The 21,417-nt window shown below is 42.0% G+C and overlaps 1 protein-coding gene across 4 annotated transcripts in view; it reads left to right on the top strand.

Moving 5' to 3' along the window:
- Positions 1-21,417, top strand: part of AJAP1 (adherens junctions associated protein 1) — a 325,555-nt gene that overhangs the window by 290,753 nt on the left and 13,385 nt on the right. For 2 of the 4 annotated variants that reach the window (XM_056544512.1, XM_056544508.1), the window contains exon 5: positions 154-285. The exons of 1 other annotated variant lie outside the window; for it this stretch is intronic. In XM_056544512.1, the coding sequence (XP_056400487.1) occupies positions 154-226 (73 nt within the window). In that variant the 3' untranslated portion in view covers positions 227-285. Of the gene's footprint in view, positions 1-121; positions 286-21,417 lie in introns of all 4 variants that reach the window. One more of the 4 variants, XM_056544509.1, reaches the window with a different exon arrangement.

Below are 21,417 nucleotides of genomic sequence, written 5' to 3'. Positions count from 1 at the left end.
TTATGTATGAACGAGAGGCCAACTCTCCAGTAAAGCATTGGTTTAGAGCACACGTCTTTTGAATCGCCATTTTTTTCGCAGCAGGCCTGACCAGGCTTGCTTGTTGTGTGTTACGTACCAGCACGCGCAAGCCCTTTTTTCTGCTCGCTGCAGACCGACTTCTTCTGATCGGCATCTAATTCCCGTGGCCTTTGTGTCTGAGAAATGGTTTGAAATCTCCTGCTGACTGGCTGAAGTCTGTTTTTCTTCCTGAGGGCAGGGCAGACGCCATGTTTCTATATACTGGTACGTACCGCTCTTACTAAAAAAATAAAAATAAAAAAAATAACGTAAGTTAACAACTGCTTTAATGCAAACAAAATATTTAGAAATTTTTCCACCAGGTTAAAATATTGATGCATTTCATTTGTACCTAATTTCTTTTCTGAGAGGAGATTTTTTTTTTTCCCCCCTTTCGGAGCTGAAACAATATTCAAATCAAATTCGTAGAGAATATTTTGCATATATATTGTAATAATATATTATGTATATTTTATGAATTGTTACAAATTGTCTTTTTTTTATTTTTTTTTTACTGCTTTAATGCATCTACAATGAAAAAAAGAAGAATATTTGAGAATAACCCACGTTAAAATATGTTGGCGTTTTAGATTTACAGCTGCCATGGAAACCTATGTGTTTCCATGGTATCAAGGAAAACAAACCCTGTGTATTCTGATTCTCCAATCATGTTCCCTATTTATTCCCAACATACATTTGGTATATAAGGGAAAAGATAACAGGGAGCGGGATTGCGAGATCAGACTACACACGTTTGTTTTGTTGTCTGTTACCATGGAGACACATACATCTATATCAGTGTTTCCCAACCAGTGTGCTCCCAGTTCTTGCAAAACTACAAATCCCAGCATGCCCGGACAGCCTTCGGCTGTCCGGGCATGCTGGGATTTATAGTTATAGTTTTGCAACAGCTGGAGGCTTACTGACTGATATATAGTAGACTTCTATGTCTCCATGGTAACAGACAACAAAACAAACCTGTGTAGTCTGATCCTGTAATATATAGCTTCTCATAGACATACAGTACATTCTCCCATCTGTACACCTTGTGGTCAGGCCTGGTATTGCTAGTATCATTATGATGTATAATATGTTATTATATATTATTATTAATGAGTCGTCTGACACATGATCTAGACGGGTTGTGCGTTAAATAGGCAGCTAAACAAACTTTGCATAGATCAACAATATAAGCGAATATAAGAAACATTGTTATATATCTTATTACACAAATTTTGATCCCGCCCCCTCATCCTGCTGCTTAAATCTCTGAAAATCAGATCAACTTTTTCTTGTGTCTGCAAAACAAGTCTATGGAGTGGGTAGGAGGGAGCTTTAGAAAAGCATTACAAGTCTATGGAGGGGGGAGGAGGGAGCTTCAGACAAGCAATACAAGTCTATGGAGGGGGGAGGAGGGAGCTTCAGACAAGCAATACAAGTCTATGGAGGGGGAGAAGGGAGCTTTAAATAAGCAATACACGTCTATGGAGTTAGGAGGAGGGAGCTTTAAAAAAGTAATACAACTCTGTGGAGGGGGGAGGAGGGAGCTCCAGACAAGCAATACAAGTCTATGGAGGGGGGAGGAGGGAGCTTCAGACAAGCAATACAAGTCTATGGAGGGGGAGCAGGGAGCTCCAGACAGCATTACAGGTCTATGAAAGAGGGGAGGAGGGAGCTTAGGTCAAGCAATACAAGGCTATGGAAGGTAAGTAGGGGGCTCAAGACAAGCAATACAAGTCTATGAAGGGGGATAAGGAAACTCCAGACAAGCAATACAAGTCTATCAAATGAAATAAAGGAGCTTCAGACAAGCAATACAAGTCTATGGAGGGGAAAGGTGTGACCTCCAGACAGCAATACAAGTCTATGGAGGGGGAAGGGTGGAGCTTCAGGCAGAAATGCAAGTCTATGGAAGGGGGAGGAAGGAGTTCCAGACAGCAATACAAGTCTATGCAAGGGTAGAAGGGCGCTCAAGAAATGCAATACAAGTTTATGGAGGGGGAAGAAGGGAGCTTCAGACAAGCAATAAAAGTCTAAAGAGTGGGGAGCAGGGAGTTCCAGACAGCAATACACGTCTATGGAGGGGGCAGGAGGGAGCTCCAGACAGCAATACAAGTCTATGGAGGGGGGAGGAGGGAGCTCCAGACAGCAATACAAGTCTATGGAGGGGGCAGGAGGGAGCTCCAGACAGCAATACAAGTCTATGGAGGGGGCAGGAGGGAGCTCCAGACAGCAATACACGTCTATGGAGGGGGCAGGAGGGAGCTCCAGACAGCAATACAAGTCTATGGAGGGGGCAGGAGGGAGCTCCAGACAGCAATAATAGTCTATGGAGGGGGGGGGGGGGGGTGGAGGGAGCTCCAGACAGCAATACAAGTCTATGGGGGGGGGGGGGGGGGGGGAGCTCCAGACAGCAATACAAGTCTGTCATGTGTCTGTGAGATAGATTTTTATAAAATAAAAAATGGATGTCAATTAGTTCTTAATAGTCGGAAGGCAAAAACCCCACCATGAATACTGTGGAATCATCTGGAAACATTTACCATGACAATTCTGAATCTGATGCGAGGAGGGAGGATACAAAGGGGGATACGGAAACTCCAGACAAGCAATACAAGTCTATGAAATGAAAAAAAGAGCTTCAGACAAGCAATACAAGTCTATGGAGGGGGAAGGAGTGAGCTCAAAACAAGCAATACATGTCTATGGAGGGGGAGGAGGGAGCTTCAGACAGATAACAAGTCTATGGAGGGGGGATCAGGTAATTCCAGACAGCAATACAAGTCTATGGAGGGGGAAGGAGTGAGCTCAAGACAAGCAATACATGTCTATGGAGGGAAAGGAGGGAGCTTCAGACAGCAATACAAGTCTATGGAGGGGGAAGGAGTGATCTCAAGACAAGCAATACAAGTCTATGGAGGGGGAAGGAGGGAGCTTCAGATCGCAATAAAAGTCTATCGAGGGGGAGGAGGGAGTTCCAGACAGCAATACAAATTTTTGCAAGGGTAGAAGGGAGCTCAAGACAAGCAATACAAGTCTATGGAGGGGGAAGGAGGGAGCTTCAGATCGCAATAAAAGTCTATAGAGGGGGGAGCAGGGAGTTCCAGACAGCAATAAAAGTCTATGGAGGGGGGGGCAGGGAGTTCCAGACAGCAATACAAGTCTATGGAGGGGGAAGGAGGAAGCTGCAAACAGCAATACAAGTCTATGGAGGGTGGAGGAGGGAGCTCCAGACAGCAATACTAGTCTATGGAGGGTGGAGGAGGGAGCTCCAGACAGCAATACTAGTCTATGAAGGGTGGAGGAGGGAGCTCCAGACAGTAATACAAGTCTATGGAGGGTGGAGGAGGGAGCTCCAGACAGTAATACAAGTCTATGGAGGGTGGAGGAGGGAGCTCCAGACAGTAATACAAGTCTATGGAGGGTGGAGGAGGGAGCTCCAGACAGTAATACAAGTCTATGGAGGGTGGAGGAGGGAGCTCCAGACAGTAATACAAGTCTATGGAGGGTGGAGGAGGGAGCTCCAGACAACAATACAAGTCTATGGAGGGGGAGGAGGGAGTTCCAGACAACAATACAAGTCTATGGAGGGGGTGGAGGGAGCTTCAGAAAACAATACAAGTCTATGGAGGGGGTGGAGGGTGCTCCAGACAACAATACAAGTCTATGGAGGGGGAGGAGGGAGTTCCAGACAGTAATACAAGTCTATGGAGGGGGTGGAGGGAGCTCCAGACAACAATACAAGTCTATGGAGGGGGAGGAGGGAGTTCCAGACAACAATACAAGTCTATGGAGGGGGTGGAGGGAGCTTCAGAAAACAATACAAGTCTATGGAGGGGGTGGAGGGTGCTCCAGACAACAATACAAGTCCATCCTGTGCCTGTGAGACAGATTTTTATGAAATAAAAAATGGATGTCAATTAGTTCTGAATAGTTGGAAGGCAGAAACCCCACCATGAATATTGTGGAATCATCTGGAAACATTTACCATTAGGAAATATATTGCTGTCTATGGAGACACTGGTCCTAGTGCTTGTTGTGCCGGAGCCTGCAGCCTGTGAATGGGGCCTAAGACACGTTTTTGGAGACGTAGGAGAATTTCAGATCATTTACATAGAGCCAGCGAGCAAATAAAGAGGAAATACAACTCCCAGGAGGCGATGTGAGATCGTATCTAAAACTATCACAAATTTTTAGGAGTACAAAAGCCTGATTAATTTCTGCAGGAATCATGATAGTGCACTTTCTATATACTGTTTATACACTTTCTATATACTGTTTATATCTATATACTGTTTATACACTTTATATATACTGTTTATACACTTTATATATACTGTTTATATCTATATACTGTTTATACACTTTATATATACTGTTTATACACTTTATATATACTTTCTATATACTGTTTATACACTTTTTATATACTGTTTATACACTTTATATATACTGTTTATACACTTTATATATACTGTTTATATCTATATACTGTTTATACACTTTATATATACTTTCTATATACTGTTTATACACTTTATATATACTTTCTATATACTGTTTATACACTTTATATATACTTTCTATATACTGTTTATACACTTTATATATACTTTCTATATACTGTTTATACTTTTTATATATACTTTCTATATACTGTTTATACACTTTATATATACTTTATATATACTGTTTATACACTTTATATATACTTTATATATACTGTTTATACACTTTATATATACTGTTTATACACTTTATATATACTTTCTATATACTGTTAATACACTTTCTATATACTGTTTATACACTTTATATATACTTTCTATATACTGTTTATACACTTTATATATACTTTCTATATACTGTTTATACACTTTATATATACTTTCTATATACTGTTTATACACTTTATATATACTGTTTATACACTTTATGTATACTTTCTATATACTGTTTATACACTTTATATATACTGTTTATACACTTTATATATACTTTCTATATACTGTTTATACACTTTATATATACTATTTATACACTTTATATATACTTTCTATATACTGTTTATACACTTTATATATACTGTTTATACACTTTATATATACTTTATATATACTTTATATATACTTTATATATACTGTTTATACACTTTATATATACTTTCTATATACTGTTTATACACTTTATATATACTGTTTATACACTTTATATATACTTTCTATATACTGTTTATACACTTTATATATACTGTTTATACACTTTATATGTACTTTCTATATACTGTTTATACACTTTATATATACTTTCTATATACTGTTTATTCAATTTATATATATACTTTCTATATACTGTTTATACACTTTATATATACTGTTTATATACTTTATTCATGTCATAGACTGGTATTTTTTCCTTATATAAGGGTTTATTGAACACGCCATTTGTCCATAGTAGAGACATCCCTCACATTTGTCCTGACTCACATATGACAAGTCATTTCTCGCTCTAGTCAGGGATGATTTATACCTCAGCTGTCAAAATGCAAAGTGAGTCGCAGAATGTGACCTTTGAAGTGTTTTACTGGAGTCTTAGAACTTGGAGTAACCTTTTTTTTTTTTGGTGCAGAACAAGTTCAGAAATGTCACTTGAAAGAGAAACTAAATTTAGATCATAGTATAACTACAAGGTTTAGTCTTCAGTGCAGTCTGAACATGTACTTCTATCTATCTCATATCTATCTATCTATCTATCTCATATCTATCTATCTATCTATCTATCTCATATCTATCTATCTCATATCTATCTATCTATCTATCTATCTATCTCATATCTATCTATCAATCTATCTATCTCATATCTATCTATCTCATATCTATCTATCTCATATCTATCTATCTCATATCTATCTATCTCATATCTATCTATCTCATATCTATCTATCTCATATCTATCTATCTATCTATCTATCTATCTATCTATCTATCTATCTATCTATCTATCTCATATCTATCTATCTCATATCTATCTATCTCCTATCTATCTATCTCCTATCTATCTATCTATCTATCTCATATCTAACTATCTATCTATCTATCTATCTATCTATCTATCATCTATCTGTTTGTCATGCCTATATATGTATGTATTCCATATCTGGATACCTTTGACCTCTGTTAGGTGATTCAGTTTGAGATGCAAAAATATTAGCCTATATACCAGTAATCTTGATCTGTCTGGAGATTTCTCTCTCTCTTTAAGGACCCAGTAGCCGGAGGCCTCCAGAATCCCACATGTGCAGACATAAGAGGTGCTGGTGCACTCACTGGACAGGCTGACCCCAAGTCTTCCCATCTGTCTTCTGGGCCCTTCAGGGATATAAGACATTTCTTCCCCAGACAGCACCAACCCCTTTTATACTAGGTTCACACGGCTGTTGTGTTCCGACTCATTAACCCCTTAACCCCTTAAGGACTCAGCCCATTTTGGCCTTAAGGACTCAGACAATTTAATTTTTACGTTTTCATTTTTTCCTCCTCGCCTTCTAAAAATCATAACTCTTTTATATTTTCATCCACAGACTAGTATGAGGGCTTATTTTTTGCGTGACCAGTTGTCCTTTGTAATGACATCACTCATTATATCATAAAATGTATGGCGCAACCAAAAAACACTATTTTTGTGGGGAAATTAAAACGAAAAACGCAATTTTGCTAATTTTGGAAGGTTTTGTTTTCACGCCGTACAATTTCTGGTAAAAATGACATGTGTTCTTTATTCTGAGGGTCAATACGATTAAAATGATACCCATTATTATATACTTTTATATTATTGTTGCGCTTAAAAAAAATCACAAACTTTTTAACCAAATTAGTACGTTTATAATCCCTTTATTTTGATGACCTATAACTTTTTTATTTTTCAGTATAAGCGGCGGTATGGGGGCTCATTTTATGCGCCATGATCTGTACTTTTTTTTGATACCACATTTGTATATAAAAAAATTTTAATACATTTTTTATAATTTTTTTTTTAATAAAATGTATTAAAAAAGTAGGAATTTTGGACTTTTTAAAATTTTTTTCGTTCACGCCGTTCACCGTACGGGATCATTAACATTTTATTTTAATAGTTTGGACATTTACGCATGCGGCGATACCAAATATGTCTATAAAAAATGTTTTTTACGCTTTTTGGGGGTAAAATAGGAAAAAACGGACGTTTTACTTTTTTATTGGGGGAGGGGATTTTTCACTTTTTTTTTACTTTTACTTTTAAATTTTTTTACATTTTTTTTTACACTTGAATAGTCCCCATAGGGGACTATTCATAGCAATACCATGATTGCTAATACTGATCTGTTCTATGTATAGGACATAGAACAGATCAGTATTATCGGTCATCTCCTGCTCTGGTCTGCTCGATCACAGACCAGAGCAGGAGACGCCGGGAGCCGCACGGAGGAAGGAGAGGGGACCTCCGTGCGGCGTTATGAATGATCGGATCCCCGCAGCAGCGCTGCGGGCGATCCGATCGTTCATTTTAATCGCGAACTCCCGCAGATGCCGGGATCTGTATTGATCCCGGCACCTGAGGGGTTAATGGCGGACGCCCGCGAGATCGCGGGCGTCGGCCATTGCCGGCGGGTCCCTGGCTGCGATTAGCAGCCGGGATCAGCCGCGCATGACACGGGCATCGCTCCGATGCCCGCGGTTATGCTTAGGACGTAAATGTACGTCCTGGTGCGTTAAGTACCACCTCACCAGGACGTACATTTACGTCCTGCGTCCTTAAGGGGTTAAGGACTCAGGGTTTTCCGTTTTTGCACTTTCGTTTTTTCCTCCTTACCTTTTAAAAATCATAACCCTTTCAATTTTCCACCTAAAAATCCATATTATGGCTTATTTTCTGCGTTGCCAATTCTACTTTGCAGTGACATTAGTCATTTTACCCAAAAATGCACGGCGAAACGTAAAAAAAAATCATTGTGCGACAAAATCGAAGAAAAAATGCCATTTTGTAACTTTTGGGGGGTTCCGTTTCTACGCAGTGCATATTTCGGTAAAAATGACACCTTATCATTATTCTGTAGGTCCATACGGTTAAAATGATCCCCTACTTATATAGGTTGGATTTTGTCGCACTTCTGGAAAAAATCATAACTACATGCAGGAAAATGTATACGTTTAAAAATGTCATCTTCTGACCCCTATAACTTTTTTATTTTTCCATATACAGGGCGGTATGAGGACTCATTTTTTGCGCCGTGATCTGAAGTTTTATCGGTATGATTTTTGTTTTGTTCGCTTTTTGATCACTTTTTATTCATTTTTTAATGGTATAAAAAGTGACCAAAAATGCGCTTTTGTTGACTTTGGAATTTTTTTGCGCGTACGCCATTGACCATACGGTTTAATTAATGATATATTTTTATATTTTGGAAATTAACGCACGCGGCGATACCACATATGTTTGTTTATTTATTTTTTTACACTGTTTTATTTTTTTTATGGGAAAAGGGGGGTGATTCAAACTTTTATTAGGGAAGGGGTTAAATGACCTTTATTAACACTTTTTTTTTTAAATTTTTTTGCAGTGTTATAGCTCCCATAGGGACCTATAACACTGCACACACTGATCTCTTATACTGATCATTGTTATCCCATAGGGACCTATAACACTGCACACACTGATCTCTTATACTGATCATTGTTATCCCATAGGGACCTATAACACTGCACACACTGATCTCTTATACTGATCATTGTTATCCCATAGGGACCTATAACACTGCACACACTGATCTTTTACACAGATCACAGGCGTGTATTAAGACGCCTGTGATCAGTGTTATCGGCGCTTGACTGCTCCTGCCTGGATCTCAGGCACGGAGTAGTCATTCGCAGATCGGACACCGAGGAGGCAGGTAAGGGCCCTCCCGGTGTCCTGCCAGCTGTTCGGGTCGCCGCGATTTCACCGTGGCGGTCCCGAACAGCCCGACTGAGCAGTCGGGTCACTTTCGCTTTAGAAGTGGCGGTCAGCTTTGACCGCCGCTTCTAAAGGGTTAATACCTCACATCGCCACGATCAGCGATGTGTGGTATTAGCCGCGGGTCCCAGCCGTTGATGAGCGCCGGGACCAACGCGATATGATGGGGGATCGCGGCGCGATCCCGCTTCATATCGCGGGAGCCGGCGCAGGACGTAAATATACGTCCTGCGTCGTTAAGGGTTTAAGGATTTTTTTTTTTTGTGATAAATGAGCACAGCAGACATCATTGACTTGAATGGGGTCCATCGGGTGTCTGGTATTTTATTCTCCACTCAACTCCTGGATAGAATGGCCGCCAACACTCCCATTAGCAGAACACAACAGCAGTGTGAAAATGGGATTTACCTACAAGTAAATTACTGTAATGGGGAACATTGCAATTAAATATAAACAGCAGTAACCCTCATAAAGAACAATGCACCTCAGAATTTAGTGAGAATTAGAGAAGAGAGAACTTTTGAACTCATGGACTCACAGACTCACCAAACTTTTATGAACTCTTAGGATCTGGTCTTAATGATTTGACATGAACCGGAAATGAAATAAGCCCCTAAACATGTTCCTACCTCATTCTAATAGCTCTAAACCCCTGTATAGCACTGTTAGGAAGTAGTTTTACAGTGGTTTTAGGGCTCAGTTATTGGACATGCGGTAACACATGGTAACAACTTCTTTAATGCACTCACAGATTTTTTTTAGGTTTATTTACACTAAAATAAAGCTGCATAAAGTATCCCTGGTTGTTGGTAGATGCCTGCCGGAGTTATGATGCACACAGAGGTATCAGAAGGCACAGTGATTTTTCCAAGTGTGCCAAAAATTAGCCTTTCGGGAGCAGCAATGGGAGTTTGGCAAGGCAAAAAGATGGCATGACTCTTTTCCACCATTCTAAAAATTATCCCTTTTCGGCAATAACAACAGGTTTTGAGTCTAGCAAGTGAGGGAGATGGCATATGATGACATGTGAAGTGTTTAAAAAATGTTTCCTTTTTTGGAAGTTGAAGCAGGATTGATGTCCCAAAATAGTGAAGAAGAATTATATATTTTTGTGTAGGCCTGGTTGAAACTACCAGCAGCAAGGGTGATGACAGACTTATTGCTATAGTAGCAAGCATGCAGCAGGAGACGGCAAAAGTAGTAGTAAGTGTACAGCAGGAGGAGGCAGGCTATTAGTAGTCAGCATTCAGCAGGAGGAGATGATTAAAAATAACCAGCGTACAGCAGGAGGTTTGAAAATGTAGGTTTTTCAAAGTTTTCAAGGCCTAGTTAAAGGTAGCAGCAGCAGAGGTGAGGCTGGACTATAGGGTCTAACAGGGGCCAGAGTAGAGCCAGAGAAAGTGAACTGGTACGGGTGTAGTAGCCAGCGTACAGCAGGAAGTTTCCAAACTAAGGTTTTTCTAATTCTCTACTGTGGCATACACTGTGCCATAAAGCAACAACTACATAAGTTGGCCCACCCACAGCACCACATAATTGTGCACAGCGGGGACTCCTTAATCCTTATTGAAGCAATTAAAGTATTAATTTTTTCTAAGTTAAAAAAATAGGAAGGAAAAGAAATAGGAAGGAAAAATCACTTATAGGTAACCCCTAAAGGACACAGGATGTACTGTAAGCCCTGGCTGCCTAGTACTTGGCGCACTAGGACATACAAGGGACTTAAAGGGGTACGCTGGTGAAAAACAATTCTTTTTTTAAATCAACCGGTGCCAGAACATTAAAAAGATTTGTAAATTACTTCTATTTAAAAATATTAACCCTTCCAGTACTTATCAGCTGCTGTATGCTCCACAGGAACTGTCAAGAGCAGGAGCAAATCCCCATAGCAAACTCATCCTGCTCTGGACAGTTCCTGAAACAGACAGAGGTGTGAACAGAGAGCACTGTGGTCAGACAGAAAATAAATTTCACTTCCTGTGAAGCATACAGCAGCTGATCAGTACTGGAAGGGTTAAGATTTTTTATTTACAAATCTGTTTAACCTTCTGGCACCAGTTGATAAAAAAATAAGATGTTTTTCACCGGAGTACCCCTTTAAAACATATATAAAGGTAGCAAAAAAAAAGTTTTAAAAAGACCCTTCCCAAATTAAAAAAATGTAATCCCTTCTTTTCCTATTCCGCAAACAAATAAGAAAAAAAATATAATATAAATAAACATATTATATATTGTTGCATGCAGACATTTTTGAACTATAAAAATCGATTGTACAGCACAATCAAATATTATTTATGGTGGGAAATTGAAAAGCACAATTTTGCAATTTATTTTTTTTAATACTGTACATGTTTTCTTTATTCTGTGGATCAATACGATCAAAAGCGATCACTATGGTTACAGACTTACTTTTATTGTATTGCTTTAAAAAAAAAAGAAAGTATGATTAATACTGCCCTATTCTGACCCCCTATAACTTTCCTATTTTTCTGTATACACCGTTGTTTAAGGGTCATTATCTTCACTGTGATCTGCACTTTTTATATGGGTCACTTTTGTGTATATGTGACTTTTTAATCACTTTTTATTCCTTTTTTTCTGTATTGTGATGTGACTGATAATCAGTAATTAAAAAGTCTCATAGGGGTCTGTGGGTGGAATAATAAAAGAGTTTTGGCTCTTAACTTTTTCTGTGTCCTCAATACCAAAATGGGCTGTGTCCTCAAAGGGGTACTCCACTGCCCCAGCATTCGGAACATTTTGTTCCAAACGCTGGGTGCGGGCTGCGACTGCTACGCCCCCTCCCATAGATTTGCATTGAAGGGGTGTGGTGTGATGTCACAATGGGCGTGGCCGTGACGGCACAACCCCTTCAGCCCGCACCCAGCATTCAGAACAAAATGTTCTGATTGCTGGGGCAGTGGAGCACCCCTTTAAGGGGTTAATAAATATTAAATAATATGTCCCATATACCTCCCCCTTATCGATTAAATGAACTCACAAATCTAGTCAGCATATTATGAAGAACCAGCCCCTTGCATTACTCTACTTCACCATTAGAGGCAGTGCTGTAAAAAGATATAATGTTGTCCAGAGAAAACATTTTTTACATTTAGAAGTGCTCAGGGTCGCAGCAAGTACTCATCTGCCGGGAACTCCCTATCAGTGCTGTCCTAACAGTGCTTGTCCTGCTGCTCCGATCTTCCTGATCCTTGTCCTGATACATAGGAAGTGTCCGCTCCTCCAATGATTAGCTGTGGACAGTGAGTGGGCACTTTATATGGGAGGAACAGAGACGCTCTAAGCAATGTGACCAGAACCATTAGAACGGTGTCCACAGGGTATGCGGCAGGTGAATACATATTTTTATTATTATTATATATTTTTGTTATTATTATTATAATTTTTATCAATTTAGTTTTAAATCTTACCCTCAGTTTTAACATTCTAAAATTTCTCTGGACAGACCCTTTCAATTTAAACTATTAGGCTCGGTTTCACACTACGGAATTTCTGCCTGCAATTCCATTTTCAAATTGCAGACAGAAATTCCACTTCCTAAAATGTACATGTGAGTCAAGGAGTTTGCCGTGCACCCATTCACACTTCGGAATTTTTGAAGCGGAATTTGTGAGCAGAATTTTCGCTTTCGAATGTCCGCATGAAGAACGGTGGTCCTCTTTTTTCAGGTGGATTTTCCCCACAGAATCCCATTGACTTCAATTTGAAGGAGGATTTTTACTCAACGCAGAATTGAGGCAGATTGGAAGCGGATTTCAGGCGGAATTTCCGTATGGTGTTTAGTCAGAATTTTTATCTGGTTCTGGTCAAGTGACTAAATGGTCCAAAAGGGGCCAAACTTTTAGTCCTTAGTGCACTCCCACTGTTTTCTGCTATAGATTTCCGCTTTGAATTGGGGGTGGAAAATTCATCCGGAACAAGGGCGGAATACTTGCGGAAATACCATAGTTTTATGCATTATTATTAAAGTTTTAGGTGGGAATTATTCTGTCAGTATCTGAACTATGACCTGGTGACATGGAGCACATGATATTACCGTATCTTTTGCCGTATAAGACGCACTTTTTCTTCCCCAAAACTGGGGGGGGGGGGGAGTTGGTGCGTCTTATACGGTGAATACACACCTATCGCGGCGGTCCCTGCGGCATTCAACGGCCGGGACCCGCGGCTAATACAGGACATAACCGATCACGGTGATGCCCTGTATTGACCCTTCAGACGCGGCGATCAGAGCTGACCGCCGCGTCTGAAGCAAAAATAACACTAACCCGGCTGCTCAGTCGGGCTGTTCGGGACCGCCGCGGTGAAATTGCGGCGTCCCGAACAGCTTACAGGACACCGGGAGGGACCTTACCTGCCTCCTCGGTGTCTGCTCCGTGCCGGGATCCCCTGCATGGCTGGTGCTCTCCTTCGACATCATCATGTCGTCGCGCACGCCGTCCCGTCATCCAACAGGAGCGGCGTGCGTAGCGACGTGATGACGGCGATGTGATGACGGTGATGTGATGACGGCGATGGAGAGCGTGGATCCCGGGGAAGAAGACGTCTGGAGCGTCGGGGACACCACGGGGACGCGGCGACAGCGATAGAGCGACATCCAGGACAGCGGTGACTTTCCAGAGCGGCGGGGACACATGAGTATTACCTCCTATACCAGTGGTCTTCAACCTGCTGAACTCCATATGTTGCAAAACTACAACTCCCAGCATGCCCGGACAGCCAACGGCTGTCCGGGCATGCTGGAAGTTGTAGTTTTGCAACAACTGGAGGTCGGCAGGTTGAAGATCACTGTTGGGTTCAGAATCTTTTTTTTTCTAGATTTTGCACCTTTAAAATTGGGTGCGTTTTATATGCCGGTGCGTCCTATAGGGCGAAAAATACGGTATACCCAGAATCCTCCCTGTCATGAAGATGAACAAGGACACGGACTATTTTGGCCTTCAGGATATTTTTTTTCCAATTACCAAACTTGTTTTTTCTTTTCTTCCTACATAGTCGGAGGAGGTTTATATATTTTTTTAAATAGGCTGTAATTTTTTATGGCATCATTTTCGGGAACGTACAGATGTGTCCACACTTAAAGGGGTTCTCCAGCGCTTAAAATTGTATCCCCTATCCACTAGTGTTGCTCGCGAATATTCGCAATAAAAATTTTATTCGTGAATATCGCATATTTGCGAATTCGCAAATATTCGCGAATATAGCGCTATATATTCGTAATTACGAATATTCGTCTTTTTTTTTTTCCACAGTACACATCACAGTGATCATCCCTCTCTGCTTCCAGCTTATGTGGTGTAAAGAAGGCTCTAATACTACTGTGTGAGACTGGTGTGCGAATTTTCGCATATGCAAATTTTTGCTTATGCTGATTTTCGCATATGCGAAGTTTCGCATATGCGAAAATAAATCGAGGATATTACGAATATGCGAATATTCGCGAATATATGATGAATATTCGTCCATATATTTGCGAATATTCGCGAATTCGAATATGGCCTATGCCGCTCAACACTACTATCCACATGATTTTGAATACAATCGGGGACATTTATGATTGTTGTCTTTGCAAAGTGAGTTTTAAAGTCATTTTTGTTTTGGCTCACTTTTTTTGTAAATTTTTGGGCAATTTTTTAAAAGTACTCTCCAAACGCATTTTTGTAAGCAAGTCTAACCTGGCTTTGACTTGCGACATTTTGGACATTCGCACTTCATAAATTCGCAATCACTGCAAAGTGAAAACTGAAAGGCTGTGTGCAACTTTATGTGTACCCACCAAAGTCTCAAAAGAAGCCAGAAGAGATGCGTTTTTTGTATTGCTGCATCAGCTGCAATAGTAACAAGGTGTTAAAAGCTGTCTATCTTCTGTCAGCTTGATTATTGCTGAACAAGGGGTAGGAGAGTCTCCGAACTACCATAAGAAATTCTGAACAACACTTAAACAACACAATGTAACTCCAAGTCACTGACACTTGTGTGAGATCCCACTGTCCACTCAGGAAGAACACTGATTGACAATCAATTTCACATGGAACAGACAACACGTGGAAATTATAGGCAATTAGCAAGACACCCCCAATAAAGGAGTGGTTCTGCAGGTGGTGACCACAGACCACTTCTCAGTTCCTATGCTTTCTGGCTGATGTTTTGGTCACTTTTGAATGCTGGCGGTGCTTTCACTCTAGTGGTAGCATGAGACGGAGTCTACAACCCACACAAGTGGCTCACGTAGTGCAGCTCATCCAAGATGGCACATCAATCGAGCTGTGGCAAGAAGGTTTGCTGTGTCTGTCAGCGTATTGTCCAGAGCATGGAGGCGCTACCAGAAGACAGGCCAGTACATCAGGCGATGTGGAGGAGGCTGTAGGAGGGCAACAACCCAGCAGCGCAAGGAGGAGCAGGAGGAGCACTGCCAGAGCCCTGCAAAATGACCTCCAGCAGGCAACAAATGTGCATGTGTCCACTTAAACTGTCAGAAACAGACTCCATGAGGGTGGTATTAGGGCCCGACGTCCACAGGTGGGGGATGTGCTTATAGTTAGAGATGAGCTAAATTTTAAAACATTTTATTCGCCGTTTTTTTTTTTTTTTTTTTTTTTTTAAATCAATTCGATCCCAATAAATTCTTGGCAAATTTTATTAGTAATGCATTATAATTATGTGTTTAATAAAGTGTGTGTGTGTGTGCTTCACTTTTTTTTCTCTATTTTTTTTTTTTTACATTTTTTAGGTAGTACTACCACTCCCAGCATGGAACAGACATGTTCCATGATGGGAGTGGTAGCGCTTGTGCTAACAGACAGATCGCATCGGGTGTCACTCCTGACACCCGCTGCAATCATCCTGTATAATGTATAGATGCGGGCCGCTTTCTCGCATCTACATAGGACGATCGCATCGGGTGTCAGGAGTGACACCCGCTGTGATCTGTCCTCAACTGCAGGAACTACTGCTCCCAACATGGAGCACACTCTGCTCCATGCTGGGAGCTGTAGTACCTGCATTAATAGACAGATTGCCACGGGTGTCACTTCTGACACCCGCTGCGATCGTCTTGTATAGATGCGGGCCGGCTGCTCTTCTCTGGTCCTACTGTAGTATGAGTATATGCCGTATATATACCAATTATTCATATTTCCTACAGAGATTGGCTGGAACCATCTGGCCAATCAAGTCTCTCTGCGGGAAATATGAATAAGTCATGTGAATACTATTCACATCACTGGCCGGACAGAGTATAGTGCAGAGATGCGAACGCAGGAGAAAGCCGCTCCATCTCTGCAATAGAAAGGACAATCGCATTGGGTGTCAGAAGTGACAACCGGGGCGATCTGTCTATTAGTACAGGTACTACAGCTCCCATCATGGAACAGTCTGTGCCATGCTGGAAACAGTAGTGCTACCTAAAAAAATTTAGAGAAAAAAGTGAAACACACATTGTAAGCAGAAGCAGCAGAAGCAGATGGCCGGGACAATAATGACTGTATACATTACTGTCCCAGCCATCTGCCTCCGCAAATTACAATTTGAAGTATCTTTGATTTCTGATAGAAGACCTCTGTAAATTTATGGATTTTTGGTAAATTAGGGAAACTCAGTCTTTTTTGCCTACTGTAGTATAGATATTACTGATGTCCCTGTCCTCGGCTCATCTCTGACCTTCGCAATTATTCATGGCAGCACAATGCCCGAAATTTTTTTTATAAATGGGGCTAAAAAGTAAAGTGAAAATAAATAATGATTTAGAGCAAAAACAAGAAAAAAAATTATGAAATGCACTCCTAATTCATTTTTAATATTAAGCGCTGAACTTTCTGGTCCCTGCACGCTCCTGAAAATTGAAAGACGAACAAAAATGTAAATGTTAATTTTTAAACAGGGATCAGTTTATGTGGGTGGTCAGGGACCTAAAAATGTAGTCGACAGTAATAAAAATTTGAAAGGGGCCATTTAAATGTAAAAATTATATATTTTTCATAATTAACTAAGTATTGTAATTAAGTAATGTATTTTTCTCTCTATTTTTTTATTTTAATTTTTTTACTCCCAGCATGGAACAGACTGTTCCATGATGGGAGCTGTAGTAACTGTACTAATAGACAGATCGCCCTGGGTGTCACTCCTGACACCCAATGCGATTGTCCTATCTATTGCAGAAATGGAGCGGCTTTCTCCTGCACTCGCATCTCTGCACTATACTCCGGCCGGCCAGTGATGTGAATAGAATTCACATCACTTATTCATATTTTGTGCAGAGAGCTGTGATTGGCCAGATGGTTCCAGCCAATCACAGCTCTCTGCGGGAAATATGAATAATAGGTGTATATATACGGCATATACTCATACTACACTGGGACCAGAGAAGAGCGGCCAGCCGCCCGCATGTATACAATATACCGGATGATCGCTTCGAGTGTCAGAAGTGACACCCACTGTGATCTATCTATTAATGCATGTACTACAGCTGCCAGCATGTAGCAGAGTGTGCTCCATGTTGGGAGCAGTAGTACCTGCAGTTAAGGACAGATCACAGCAGGTGTTACTCCTGGCACCCACTGTGATCGACCTATCTATTGCAGAGATGCGAGCGCAGGAGAAAACCGCTCGCATCTATACATTTTACATGATGATTGAAGGGGTGTCGCTAATGAAGCTTTAGCCAATAGCTACAGAGCAGAAAGTCGATTTAATATTTTTTATTAGTTTTAAATTGAAACATATACAACACATAAACAACACAAACATAAACAACACAAAAATAAACATAAACAACACTAAAAGGGTCAGAGCAGAAAGTCAGTGAGGAGCAGCTTCAGCCAATAGATACACAGCAGGAAGTCAGTGAGGAGCAGCTTCAGCCAATAGATACACAGCAGGAATTCAGTGAGGAGCAACTTCATCCAATGGATACAGAGCACAAAGTTAGTGAGGAGCAACTTCAGCCAATAGATACACAGCAGGAAGTCAGTGAGGAGCAGCTTCAGCCAATAGATACACAGCAGGAAGTCAATGAGGAGCAGCTTCAGCCAATAGATACACAGCAGGAAGTCAGTGAGGAGCAACTTCATCCAATGGATACAGAGCACAAAGTTAGTGAGGAGCAACTTCAGCCAATAGATACACAGCAGGAAGTCAGTGAGGAGCAGCTTCAGCCAATAGATACACAGCAGGAAGTCAGTGAGGAGCAGCTTCAGCCAATAGATACACAGCAGGAAGTCAGTGAGGAGCAGCTTCAGCCAATAGATGCACAGCAGGAAGTCAGTGAGGAGCAACTTCAGCCAATAGATACACAGCAGGAAGTCAGTGAGTAGTAGTGTTGCTCACAAATATTCGCAATTCAAATATTCGTCGCGAATATCCCATATTCGCGAATAGAGATGAGCGAACTTACAGTAAATTCGATTTGTCACGAACTTCTCGGCTCGGCAGTTGATGACTTATCCTGCGTAAATTAGTTCAGCCTTCAGGTGCTCCGGTGGGCTGGAAAAGGTGGATACATTCCTAGGAAAGAGTCTCCTAGGACTGTATCCACCTTTTCCAGCCCACGGGAGCACCTGAAGGCTGAACTAATTTATGCAGGAAAAGTCATCAACTGCCGAGCCGAGAAGTTCGTGATGAATCGAATTTACTGTAAGTTCGCTCATCTCTATTCGCAAATTCATGAATATTACGAATTTCGTGATTAAAGTCTGCTATTACGAATATTAATCTTTTTTTCAAACTGTTTAAAAAACTGAGCACATTGTAGGGATCTCCTTCGACTGATAAATGCAAATGCTTGTATCATTTCATTAAAGACCCAGGGATGAGACTGTGAGGCGAAAGGTTTATGCATGCGAATATTCATGGAAATTCCGCCCTACTTATGCCTGTGAGCCAATGAGAGTTCTGCAAGCACAGTTTTCAGAGCTTAGCAACGTCCCTAGCAATGTCCCTCACATGATGTTATAGCACGCATTCGCAGACGAACAAAATTTTGCAATTAATTTTGCATTCGCAATAGCGAAATTTCGCAATTCAAAAAAATTTCACGAATATAACGATTATTCGAATTTCACAAATATGGTACAAATATTCGTCCTCATATTCGGGAGCAGCTTCAGCCAATAGATACAGAGCCATACAGAGCAGGAAGTCAGTGAGGAGCATCTTCAGCCAATAGGTACAGAGCAGGAAGTCAGTAAGGAGCAGCTTCAGCCAATAGATAAAGAGCAGGAAGTCAGTGAGGAGCATCTTCAGCCAATAGATACACAGCAGGAAGTCAGTGAGGAGCAGCTTCAGCCAATAGGTACAGAGCAGGAAGTCAGTGAGGAACAAATTAAGCCAATAGATACAGAGCAGGAAGTCAGTGAGGAACAAATTAAGCCAATAGATACAGAGCAGGAAGTCATTATCTTCTGGCAGCTGAGGAAGGAATCGGTGGGAGGCGGGGGGCGGTGGGAGGTGATGGGAGGCTTCTTCTCCTGGCTCATCAGAAATCATGGTTTCTGCACAAGTTTAGGCAAGTATTGTATACAAGACCTAAACCAGCTAGTGCAGGCTATCACTATAAATTAAATTTACTGTTTTTCCCCTGACCCCGGTGGCAGAATGTGGCTGTCACGATGCCGGCTGGCAGGTAGTGGATCCTCTGTGCCGGAGAGGGATTGGCGTGGACCGTGCTAGTGGACCGGTTCTAAGTCACTACTGGTTTTCACCAGAGCCCGCCGCAAAGCGGGATGGTCTTGCTGCGGCGGTAGTGACCAGGTCGTATCCACTAGCAACGGCTCACCTCTCAGGCTGCTGAAGATAGGCGCGGTACAAGGGAGTAGACAGAAGCAAGGTCGGACGTAGCAGAAGGTCGGGGCAGGCAGCAAGGATCGTAGTCAGGGGCAACGGCAGGAGGTCTGGAACACAGGCTAGGAACACACAAGGAAACGCTTTCACTGGCACAATGGCAACAAGATCCGGCAAGGAAGTGCAGGGGAAGTGAGGTGATATAGGGAAGTGCACAGGTGAAGACACTAATTGGAATCACTGCGCCAATCAGCGGCGCAGTGGCCCTTTAAATCGCAAAGACCCGGCGCGCGCGCGCCCTAGGGAGCGGGGCCGCACGCGCCGGGACAGGACCGAGGGAGAGCGAGTCAGGTACGGGAGCCGGGGTGCGCATCGCGAGCGGGCGCTACCCGCATCGCGAATCGCATCCCGGCTGGAAGCGGAATCGCAGCGCCCCGGGTCAGTGGATCTGACCGGAGCGCTGCAGCGGGGAGAGTGTAGCGAGCGCTCCGGGGAGGAGCGGGGACCCAGAGCGCTCGGCGTAACAGTACCCCCCCCCTTGGGTCTCCCCCTCTTCTTAGAGCCTGAGAACCTGAGGAGCAGACTTTTGTCTAGGATGTTGTCCTCAGGTTCCCAGGATCTCTCTTCAGGACCACAACCCTCCCAGTCCACTAAAAAAAAAGTTTTCCCTCTGACCTTTTTAGAGGCTAAGATCTCTTTGACAGAGAAGATGTCCGAGGAGCCGGAAACAGGAGTGGGAGGAACAGATTTGGGAGAAAAACGGTTGAGGATGAGTGGTTTAAGAAGAGAGACGTGAAAGGCATTAGGGATACGAAGAGAAGGAGGAAGAAGAAGTTTGTAAGAGACAGGATTAATTTGACACAAAACTTTGAAAGGACCAAGATAGCGTGGTCCCAACTTGTAGCTAGGGACACGGAAGCGGACATATTTAGCGGAGAGCCATACCTTGTCTCCAGGGGAAAAAACGGGAGGAGCTCTTCTTTTCTTATCTGCGAACTTCTTCATGCGTGATGAAGCCTGTAAGAGAGAATTTTGGGTCTCTCTCCATATGATGGAAAGGTCACGAGAAATTTCATCCACAGCGGGTAGACCAGAGGGCAAGGGGGTAGGGAGGGGGGGAAGAGGGTGACGGCCGTACACCACGAAAAATGGGGATTTGGAGGAAGATTCAGAGACTCTGAAGTTATACGAGAATTCGGCCCATGGAAGGAGATCTGCCCAGTCATCCTGGCGGGAGGAAACAAAATGTCGCAAATAATCACCCAAGACCTGGTTAATTCTTTCTACTTGTCCATTGGACTGGGGATGGTATGCAGAAGAAAAATTTAATTTAATCTTGAGTTGTTTACAGAGAGCCCTCCAGAATTTAGACACGAATTGGACACCTCTATCCGAGACGATCTGCGTAGGCAACCCGTGAAGACGAAAAATGTGACGGCATGCCCGGAAGAATTTTTCTGTAGAAGAACAGCTCCAGCTCCCACTGAGGAGGCATCAACCTCCAGTAGGAAGGGTTTGGAAGGGTCAGGTCTGGAGAGCACGGGAGCCGAAGAAAAGGCAGACTTGAGTCGT

This window comes from Hyla sarda, chromosome 10, assembly GCF_029499605.1.
Source record: "Hyla sarda isolate aHylSar1 chromosome 10, aHylSar1.hap1, whole genome shotgun sequence".
Lineage (NCBI taxonomy): Eukaryota > Metazoa > Chordata > Amphibia > Anura > Hylidae > Hyla > Hyla sarda.
This window is presented reverse-complemented; position numbering and strand designations above follow the sequence as displayed.